This window comes from Corvus hawaiiensis, chromosome 17, assembly GCF_020740725.1.
Source record: "Corvus hawaiiensis isolate bCorHaw1 chromosome 17, bCorHaw1.pri.cur, whole genome shotgun sequence".
In the NCBI taxonomy this organism is placed as follows: domain Eukaryota; kingdom Metazoa; phylum Chordata; class Aves; order Passeriformes; family Corvidae; genus Corvus; species Corvus hawaiiensis.
The window spans coordinates 8,705,649-8,716,067 of record NC_063229.1 but is presented as its reverse complement, the minus strand read 5'-3'; the positions used below and the strand labels follow the sequence as shown (position 1 = coordinate 8,716,067).

General features: G+C 57.7%; 1 protein-coding gene across 1 annotated transcript; it reads right to left on the bottom strand.

The window, feature by feature from the left end:
• Window positions 1-203: 203 nt before the first annotated feature.
• Window positions 204-8,767, bottom strand: LOC125334735 (bactericidal permeability-increasing protein-like). The gene is made up of 15 exons (XM_048321864.1): window positions 8,612-8,767; window positions 7,575-7,689; window positions 6,834-6,962; window positions 6,252-6,407; window positions 5,803-5,866; window positions 3,808-3,871; window positions 3,261-3,352; window positions 2,920-3,096; window positions 2,635-2,694; window positions 2,343-2,510; window positions 2,000-2,067; window positions 1,720-1,762; window positions 1,295-1,358; window positions 759-835; window positions 204-493 (listed from the first exon to the last, which is right to left on the bottom strand). The coding sequence occupies exons 1-15, from the start codon at window positions 8,724-8,726 to the stop codon at window positions 446-448; spliced, it is 1,440 nt and encodes a 479-aa protein (XP_048177821.1). The 5' UTR covers window positions 8,727-8,767; the 3' UTR covers window positions 204-445.
• Between the last annotated feature and the right edge of the window lie 1,652 nt (window positions 8,768-10,419).

Here is a 10,419-nt window from a genome sequence, read left to right as displayed (position 1 = left end):
GCACCCCCGGGGCCCTTTCCACTGTGCTCTTTCCAGCCACTCTGCCCCAAGCCTGGAGTGAAGGATGGGACAGCGGGACACAGGTGTTCCATTGTGCCTCGCCAAGGCCATGGAAACAGCCCAATGAAGTGGTCCTGATCCAGCTCCAGCTCCCACCTGGCCCAGTGCAGCCCCAGGCACAGACAGTGACACTGACACGAAGGCCCCAGCACCAGCACCTTTATTGCTGCTCAGAGGGAGGGAGGGGAGGGGGTGGCTCAGGACAGGGCACCCCCAGCTCTTGGTAGCACCAGGTGAGGCCCCAGAAGGAGGATGGAGGGTCCGGGCCAAGGCAGCAATGTGGGACACTGGCAGGAGCGGTGCCCTTTGGCTCTGGCAGGGGCAGGGAAGGGCAAAGTGGTGAATGGAGCATTTGCAGTGCTGGAGGGCTCTCACTGCCTTATCTTCATCCCCGGGGCTGGAAGTGAACATCTGCTCCGAGCAGCAGGAAATTCTGCGAGAAAGAAAGAAAGCGCTGGGCTGCCACTGGCCCTGGCAGCTGCATTGCCCAGCACCCATCACATCCCTGAAGGTAGAATGGATTGGCACATGTGCTCTGGTTTGCTGCTGGGCCATTGGGATCTCGGCTGAGAGCACCCTCCCATCCATCACTTCCCAGCACAGCTGGGGGAACTGGATTTGGAGGCTGTGCTGGTATGCAGGGGCTTGGGGGCAGCGGGATGGGCTCCAGCTGGGACCAGGTGCTCCCCCTCACTCACCTGGTAGAACCTCACAAGGATATTGGAGAGCTGAATCCTGTCCAGAAGCGGCAGAGGGAAACCCTCATCTAACCGGGCTGGAAAAGACAACACGTGTCTGCATTGGGATGGGAATGGGAATCAAGGAAGCACAGAGCACACAGAGAAGGTGGCCACCGCCTTCCCCCAGTCCTTTTCTCTCCTCTGCTGCTCCACAGAAGGGCTGCTTGTTGTGCCATGACACTCCCCTTGGCCCCTCCAGCCACCAGCCCCACTCTGGTCTGAACTGCTGGCAAGGCAGGAGAAGCAGGGATTCGGGGAGAGGGTCTGGAAAGCATTAGGATATGCACAGGGCTCATTTTTTCCATTGCATTTGCTGCTGGGAGCCTGTCAGAGCAGCAAGAGGCTCCCACCACTTCACTGCAGCCTCCTGCACGCACTTTTCCCCCAGATCAGCCTTAGCAATGAGGATTTAATTAGCGAGCTGGCACCACTTGGATGGAGCAACCTGAGTGTAGGGTGCTCCAGCACCCCCATTCTCCCCAGCAGGTTCTCACCATTAAGACGTGGGAGCAGGCTACTGGAAGTCAAGATGTTCATTAAGGACTGCATCGTTCTCACCTGGGGAGGGGGGAGAAGGGGAGGAAAAGCTTTAGTCTGTGGGACAGGAGATGTGCAGGCACTGGAGGATAAGTGGGAAATGAAAAAGAGATGAGGAGCTGGGATGGGCACACACTTTGCCAGAGACCAGCAGCTTTGTCTGGCCACACTGGCAGAGTGGGAAATGTTGGGGTGAGAGCAGCGAGGGATCAGGCTCCGCATCCTTTCCCAGCCTTGCAGGCTGAGGCAGGAGGTGGCTGCAGGGTCAGTGTGGGGTCCTGGGTGCATCCTCAGGTCCCGTGTTGGGAGGCAGGGGGAACGAGCCATCCCCCAGAAGGCTCCCAGCTCCATGCTGGGGGCTCTGGTCATGGTCATAGCTTACCTCGAAAGTGCCGACAGCAGAATCCTTCAGAGAGAGCCTGATCCTGCACAGGGACAGAAGCGGTGCTTTGGAGGATGTCCCAACAGAGGGAACAATTCCACCCACCACCCATCAACAGCCATGCAGATCCCTCTCCCTCCAGCCCCAGCTCATTCCCTCCACACCAAGCCCACATCCCTGGGACCTTTCCACCCCGCCTCTGTTGCTGGGCACCCAGAACAGAAACAACCCCAGAACAGAAGCCACCCCCTGCCCAGTCAGTGGCTGCTCCCCTCTGTACCTGCCCACATCCAGGCTCCCAACTATGCGGTCGGATCTCACGTTGATGACAGCAGACACGTTCCCTGTCTGGGGAGAGAGCACAGAGTTCTGGCAGTGCTCACCCCACCTCACCCCAAACCAGACACCCGGGGGAACGGCTCTGACCAGCTGAAACACAGCAGGACCACTGCCCATCCAGGGGCGTGTTTGCACCCAGCATTAAACCTGGAATTGTTCTCTTGATGCCCCCACTGCACCCGGACAGCACCCGGAACCTCCCCTGGCAGGATCTGGGCAACAGGACTGGGCTCAGCTCAAACTCCCTTCTTTGCCCCACTGCCACAGGCTGTGCCTGAACTCACCAGGCTGAGGAGGAAGAGTGGAGCCAGACTGGAGTTGGGAAGGATGGCATAAGCCTGGGCTTCCACAATGGGATTGAGCGAGATTCCTCCTGGTCCAATAGTCAGGAACGGAGCAGTGGGAGTGGACAGCCTGAACTTCACTGGCATGTTTGGGTACATCTCCTCCAGCTGTGTGGGCATAGGGAGAGGATGGGAACAACGGCACAAACCCCCGCTCCTGGGGGAGAACACCTGGCACAGAGCAAAGCCTGTGTGTGCAAGAGCTCTGGGCAGGCAGGGCCAGACTGCTCACCTGGGGAATGAAGGCTGAGAAGGTGGAGGTGTCCAAGCTGAATCCAATATCCTTTGGGATCTGCAGGGAGACGACTGTCACACTGGGGCAATGTGGCACAGAGGAGCCCATGGTGAGCCCTCTCATCCCCACACACACCCGTGTCTGACAGCCCAGCCCCATCCCACAGCCCCCAGCTCTCTCACTGGGGCTTCTCCAAGACTGCTGGCTGCTCCCGGAGCTCCTCAGCAAATGGAACCTCTTCCAGGGACGCAGGGCCAGCCCTGTCCCACTTGTGCCACTCACCATGTCCTCCGTGATTTCGAAGACCAGTGCCCCGGCCTCGTGGTAGGCGATGCCAGCTGTGTTGAAGAAGTAGCTGGAGGCTCCAAAGTAAACCATGCGGTCGTGATCCGAGGGCAAGGCCAGTGGCAGCGGTGAGAAGGGGACGGTGGAGCGGTGGGCCAGGGAGTAGAACTCACCCTGGGAGGAGGGAGAGAGGTGGAGAAGGGGTGCAAATAGCGGTGGGCTTCACCTGCTGACTCAGGCTGGCAAACAGCTTTTGCAGCGGGTACCAAAGCCTTGGTTCCCACCTGCCTGTGGCAATGGCATTGGCCAAATCAAGTGTCCCCAGGGCAGCCTCTCACCTTCAGGCCTGCATCCAGAGACTGGGCGGTAGCTCTTGGGGCTGCCACCAAGGAGTAATCAATCCCAGTCTTGGCATCTATCCTCGCTGTGACTGTAAACAGAGGGAAGAGGTGAGTGAGAGGGAGATGGTCAGGAAAACTGGGAGCAGATGGCCTCTGCTGGCATCTGGGCAGTGCTATGCCTGGACTTCCTGGTGCATCAGCTCAGTACCACCTGCATGTGTGCTTGCTTCTGCAAGAAGCAAAAAACCCCCATTTTCCTCCTGGCTGTTTCTCCTGTCCAGCTCCTGGACCTGAGGAATGGCCTGGATCCCCCAGCTAAAGCAGCCCGAGCCCCTGCCAGTTCTGGGGCACAGATCCTGGAGGGATCTCCGCAGCCAGACAGGGCACACAGTGATTTGTCTCTGCTGAGAAGGTGCTCCCCAGCTCCCAGCTTGGGTGCCAGAGTACCAGCAGATGGGGAGTGGACACAAGGTAAAACACTGTCCTCGTGGCTGGGAAAAGCTGGAAAGAACTGCTCCTAAACCCACATGCAGCCCCTCAGTACCTGGCAAGGTCTGGACGTATGTCTGGAGCTCATTTTGTACAGACTTGTCCACAATGTCACAGATCTGTGGGACAGAAAGGCCACAGAGCTGAGCGGGGGCAGCCAGGTCACAGCCCCCGCTCGGAGCCTCAGCCACGCTCCCTGCTCTGTGAATAAACCTGCTTAAATAAAAGAGCACACACTGTGATGATTGTCTCCATTCATCAGGCAGCGCATGAAGTGTCTAAGAACCAAGCAGGGCAGGGTTTATACCTACAAGCATCTGCTTGCAGCAATTTCCCCTCAGCACAGTCGAGCTCTGGGGAGGCCCTTGGAAGGAATCTCATGTGGCCCATGCAGGAATGAACCGGGCTGAGCAGCCAGGACTTGGCCGAAGAAGACCAACTGAAAGGATTAACCCACCCTGCAGGGGCAGGAACACTGACTGCACTGAAGATGAGCTCTGCTGAACTCCTACAGTTCTGTGTGCCAGGGTAGAAGAGTGCATCCCTCTGCCTCTGCCATCCACTAGTGAAGCCCCAGCACTAGTGGGGATTTTCTTGCAGGCTCACCACTAGCCTGGGAAATTTACTGCAGGACGCAGTCCTGCAGATGGCTGAGGAAATCTGCACAAGCTCCCTTCAGTGTTTTCCCTGTAATGTCACAGCAGCCACGGGCAGGATCTGTCTGTCATCTGTCTGACTGGGCATGCAGCCCACAGAGCTGATGGTGAGATGCAGCGCTGCGGAGGGGCAGTGACCCCCTCATCTGACAGAGATGAGGACAAAGACAGGACAGAGCCTTGGGCATGGCCTTAGTGACAGCAGGTTGCAGCTCTTCCCTGTGGCCAGTGATTTTTTTTTTTGTCTGTGCTGGAAATGCCCCATCGCTGCCTGTGAGGGTGTTGCTGCAGGCAGGCAAATGCAGCCCTGGTCCCAGTGACTGGGATTTCCCCGTGATCCAGATTTCCCTGTTGCCTGGATTTCCCTGTGACTGGGATCTCCCTGTGAATGGAGTCCTGGGACTGGGAGAACAAGGACTGCCCACGCATTGCAGCGAGTGCAGGAGGCAGACACAGGCTGGGCTGGGTTGTGGCCCAGCTGTGCCCAGGGATCCTGGTGCAGCTCACTCCCTGCCCCCGCCCTCTCCTGCCCATTGCCCCTCACACCATCACTCCACAAAGACAATGAGGAACGTGTGTGGGGCAGACAGTGCTTGGAGGAAGAACAGAGGGCAGTGGGGTCCCTTTGCAGTCCCAGAGGTGCCCTCCTTCCAAGGGACAAAACAGCAGAAAAGGCCTCTGAGGCCTCGTGTTGCTCTGCTGCCAGACCATCTGCTGCCATGGGCCCCAGGGGCCTTGGTAAAGGTGTTGCACGGAATTGGGAACAGTGCCTGGGCAGGATGGGATCTTCTGCAAGAGTGGGATTTGCCTGATCTCCAGCTGCCTCCTTCCCAAGCAAGGTTCACATCCAGAGAGGCTGTAACTCATGCCAGTTATCCTTGTAGTAATTATTGCTAACAGCTTGTTTCCATGTCTTTTTGCAGGTCTCCTGCATGTCAGTGTCTGTACCAGGCAGCGGTACCAGAGCTCCCTGATCCCCCTCAGTAAAACAAAACACCAAATGTCTGAAATCCAGGAATGAGAGTTTCCCCTCAGTGCTCCCCAAAGCCCTCCAGAACATGGCTGCTTAAAGGACAGCTCTGATCAGGTTACAGTGAGTTTGGCTGAGACATAGCATCTAATTAACTGACCACATGGAAAGAAAAGTTTTTGTTAATTAGGAACCAGTTATGCTGGGCTTTGGTAAAGGGTCCAGGTTTCAAATTCAGCCTAAGTCACACTATGCTATAGAGCCTGCAATGCCCATTCCTTTTGTTTTTACTGAGTTGGCAACACAGTCGTGTGCTGTGGCTATAGTTACATCCCTACATCTGATCCTTCCAGCACTTCACCTACAAGTGAGGGCTAAAGACCACCAGAAAACCCTGGAGCCCTGCCCTCCATTGTTCACATACCTTGTCCTCCAAAATCTTTCGGAACCTGGACTCAATAGCCCTGTGGAAGAGGTTGTAAAGCCACCTGCAGAGAAACACAGAGAGAAGCCCTGAATAGCTCAGATCCACACTGCTGAAGTGTGTGCCCAGGAAAGGGAGACCCTAGAGATGCAAGACCCTGGGAACATCATTCCCACACCAATTTGGCATCTGGCTTTGCCCCAGGGTTTACATTTGCAAACAAACTCACTGGTAAACCACAGAAGTCTGGTGTCTGCCCTAACCACACCCACCCCCTGAAATGCGCAGCCACAGCAGGAGAAACTCAGGCCAGATGTAGGACGAGGCAACCTCAGATTTGCCAACAACTTACCCCTCACATCAGGGCTACATTCCAATGGCAGGGCCACATTCCCATGGCAGGTGGGCTAACACACAGTGTTTCCAGACCTTCCAGTGAAGTTACATACCCCAGCCTGCCCGAAAAGAGCACCCGGACTTTGGAGATGCGGGCACTGCACTCCGAGGTGCTCACGGTGGGCTTCCCAGCGGCATCGCTGCCCAGCCTCAGGCTGATTTTGATGTAGACATTTTCCACCTTCAGGTCAAATGAGCCATGGTCCCGGCTGCAGGGATGAGAAAGGGATGTTTCTCAATGCCAAGGCCTGGTGAAGGGACCTCAAGTCTGCTTCAGGATGAATCTATCTAGATCAGTCTCCCCCTTGTATGATACATCCAGAGGAGACTGGGAAAGCTTTTAAACTCAGGAGAAACAAATTTCACTGGCACATAAACTAGGAGTGGTAACCTTTAAATAGAGGGGACTGAGAGTAAGTAGAGGTGGTGGAAGAGAGACCTGAGATTCTGTGCAGCTCCCCCATCGTGTGCCTCGTTCCTGCCTCCCACCCTGTTTTATGTATCACATCTGGGGGAGCAAAGTGACAGCTGCCCAAAACACAAGGGAGAGGGAGAGGAGAAGAAACCTGTCCAGATCCAGAGAGGGAGACATGGAGTGAGTGCCTGAATAGGGAGAGGAAGAGCTGGGCACGTACACAAAGAGAAACTTCACCCGCCAGTCCCCATCCAGCTCCGCAAAGGCGTTGGAGATGGAGACCTGCAGGCCCACGTTGGAGATGGGGGTAATCCGTGAGTACGGCAAGTGGAAATCACGAAGGCGCAGTCTAAAAATACATGAATGAAAAGTCATGTTATAGTGGTTCCTCACTCCCAAGCACAAGGCTGGGGAGGAAGGGAGGGAGGGAGGGAGGGAGAGAGAGGGAGGGAGGGAGGGCTGGGGTGGAGTCACTGCACCGGCAGCATCCCCAGCTGTAGTTCTGCTGCTGCAAAGCTGTGCCTGGCAGGGACATGCAGAGCAGAGCAGCACCTCTGTGAACGTGGCCCTTGCAGCCACCCACGGCAGCTCCAAACCCCACACAGCAGGAGCAGAGCGGCATCCAGGGCAGCAGGGAGCTGGTATTTCCACAGAGGCTGGGCTCCTGCTCACATGGGAATGGGTGCCCTGGTCCCACAGGCAAGGCCATCTCCACCACCCAGGCTTTGATTGTACAAAATCCACCCATACCTGGAATGCCATCCCCCCAGATCCCCTTTTCCCACTGGGCAAGGAGTGAAACGGGAACATATCTGCCTGAACCAAGGACAAAGCCAACATGTCAGGGGGCTGTGGAGGGGACAAGATGGTCCTCACGGCTCTGGGGGCTCCATCCCTAGCCCACCTGCCCCTTTCCTGGGTTGGGTGGCAGTGGGTGGCTCCAAAGACTGTCAGGGCTCACCTGGAGAGCTCATAGCGCACCTTCCCCACACGCCCAACACGAGAGTCACCCGACATGTCTGGCAGCTTCAGCTGGGCCAACTCCTTCTCCAGGATCGTAATTCCGTGCTGATGGGCTGCAGGGACACAGGGAGATCATCACTGCCATCACTGCTGCAGGAGCTGGAGCACACGCCGGTCACACAACAGAAGAATCAAAGAAAACATCCAGGTGATGCCCTGGCTGCTTTCCACCTCCCAGGCTGGCTTTAAAGTAAACCTCCATTCACAGAGCCCTGTGAGCACACAGGCAATGCTGCCTGGTGCCCTGCTTGCAGCCCCAGGGGAAGGTGGTGGCCACAGAAAGGAGAGAGATGTCCCAGTCCTCACTCTCCAGGCTTCAAACCAGGTGAGGTGTGTGGGAGGTCAGAGGCACTGTGCTGCTCCATGTCCATTGCCAGCAGGCAAAGATGGATGGAGTTTATGTCCCAGGGAGCAGCACGGCATCAGTGGATGCTGCACCCCTGCCTCCATCTGGGAAGGGGAGTCACGTTCTCTCTCACACGGCTGGCAGAGCTGCTGGGTAAATGAGCTGTTTCTCACACAGTGTATTTCCATCCATAACTGTGCTCTGCTGGAGCCGGGGCTCTGCCTGCTTCGATAAAACCAGCACGGGGCCCATCCATCTCTGTCACTGCCCCCCCCCAAAGCTCCCCTCCTCCTCTCTCTTCTGCAGCTCTCTCCTCCAGGGCTCAAAGCTTGGCTGCCTGGACGTGCTGTGGGACCAGGACCCTCCTGCTGTGCCAGCCCACAACACTGCCTGCCTGCAGCTCCCTGAGACCCCACAGGGCTGGTTCCGCTCTGCAGGGGCTCCATCAGGTTGTGGGGTGGAGGGCAGACAGGGGCAACAGGGGAAGCCCTGGGCGATGGTGCATTTGGCACCTCTGTCCGAGGATGTCCCCATCCTGCCCCAAGACCCTGCACTTCTCACAGGGTACCTGGCTCCACACCTCTGCCACCAGCACATCTGTGAGGAGAGAAATCAGAAGCAGGACCCACCGTAGTCCAAGCCTGCCTGGGTGATCCTCACCACGAAGCCGGGGTTGGTGGCTGTGGTGAGTGCCAGGCACAAGGCCACTGCCCCACAAGCCACCACCAGGCTCTGCACTCCCATCCTGGCTTCCCGCAATGCTGTGCTGCGCTGGGCTCTCCCTGCCCACACCCCACACCACCTTTATATCCCTGCAAAAACGGGAACCACAAGCGCGGGTGGTGTGCGGACCCACGGGGGGCGTCCCCAGGACTTCCTGCTTGGCCACCGCCCTGCTCCTCTGTGCCGCTGGCACCATGGCACGGCCCAGCACAGAGGCACACCTGGTGCCTCTCACTGAAGGTGGGGAAGGGGCAGTGGAAACTGGGAGGCAACAGCCCAATTTCCAGCCCTCTGTCAGTGCCAGCGGTCCCTGCCTGCAGCAGCAGTGGATGCTCAGTGGAGCAGAGCTGGGTTGGGCACTGCCAGCTGAGCCTGACAGAGCCACATTCCTGCAGCCTGCACCCAGCAAAAGCTGGGAACAGCCCGGGCTGCCCTGGAGCAGTGTCCCAGCCCTGCTGCTCCCCATCCCTCTCCCTGTCCTGTGCATCTCCGGGCTACTCTGTGAGCTGTTGCTGTCACACCACGGACCTGCCAAAGGCACCAGAGCAGCCTTGGGGCGCCAGAGCAGCCTTGGGGCAGAGCAATGGCTAAAGAAGGCAGGGCACAGCTTCTCACCTCGTGTGAGCAGACCCCGGAGACTCCCACACCCAGCAGGGCTGGCAAAGCAGCACCTGCCTGGGCTGGGCAGCTGCACCAGGGCAACTCCATCAGTGGGGTGCCCTGCACCTCCAGGCCCCGTCATGGGGCTCCTGCACAGAGCAGCCATGCACAGGAGGAGACATCCATCACCCCAGCATCAAGCCCCAAAGACAACACTTCTGAGGCCTGACATGTCACAGCTCTTGTCACGATGGCTGGAGACAGGGGCAGGAGCCAGGCTGCAGGCAGGTAGGGGTGAAAGAGGAGCACCCCTGTGCCCCCCCAACCAGGAGAGCTGGGCTGGCTGATCTCTTCTTGCAGGACAAAAGTGAGGGAAGAAGAAATGTTTCAGTTACTTTCATTTCCTGTTGGGGTCCAGGCACAGGAAAGCCAAGGCTGCTGATGCAGGCAGATCTCATGCTGTATCCAGGGAAGTCCTGGCTGCCAGAGGCAACATCCCTGAGCCAATCAAGGATGTTGTGAAATGCAGCTATTGCTCAACCACAGCAATCCCTCAGTGCTGCAGCTTCAGGAGACCCCAAGGGATGAGGCCACGGAGTCCTGGGTGCCCGTGCTGGAGGAACTCGGCACGTGGAGATCGAGGACAGAGAGACCAAGGCACTCTGTTCCCCTCTGCCTTTCTTCCCACGAGTTTTCAGCAGGGTCACTTGCAGGCTGCCTGGCAGACACCCAGCAAACGCCCACCGGGCTTGTATGAGCGGCTACGGCTTTGGAAAGTGGCACCGCAGTCACTGTCAGCTCTGGCACCTGGGAAACAGGGACATGGCAAGGACGGCACCTGCAGAGAGGGACAAAGCACCCAGGGCAGGGCTGTGTCCCACAGGTGCCCACCATCACCACCCACGGGCTGTGAGTCTCCATCAGTGCCAGCCCAATCCATCCCTGGGAGCCAGGAGCCCACGGGCAGAGCTCCTTTTGCCCAGAAAGAAGCATCCAAGAGCAGAAGAGAAAGGCAAAAGGCCAGATCCCCACTCACAGCCTCTTTGGCATTGTGACCCTGCCTGTCACCCATCATCAGCTCTTATCTGGGTCTGGCTCCGTTTGGAGCAGGAGC

Coding starts and splice junctions, on each gene's coding strand:
- LOC125334735 (XM_048321864.1), bottom strand. CDS start 8,726: ATGGGAGTGCAGAGCCTGGTGGTGGCTTGTGGGGCAGTGGCCTTGTGC. Junction 6,963..7,574: donor GTGCGCTATGAGCTCTCCAG/GTGAGCCCTGAC, acceptor ATGTATTTTTAG/ACTGCGCCTTCGTGATTTCC. Junction 1,763..1,999: donor GGGAGCCTGGATGTGGGCAG/GTACAGAGGGGA, acceptor GTCCCTGTGCAG/GATCAGGCTCTCTCTGAAGG.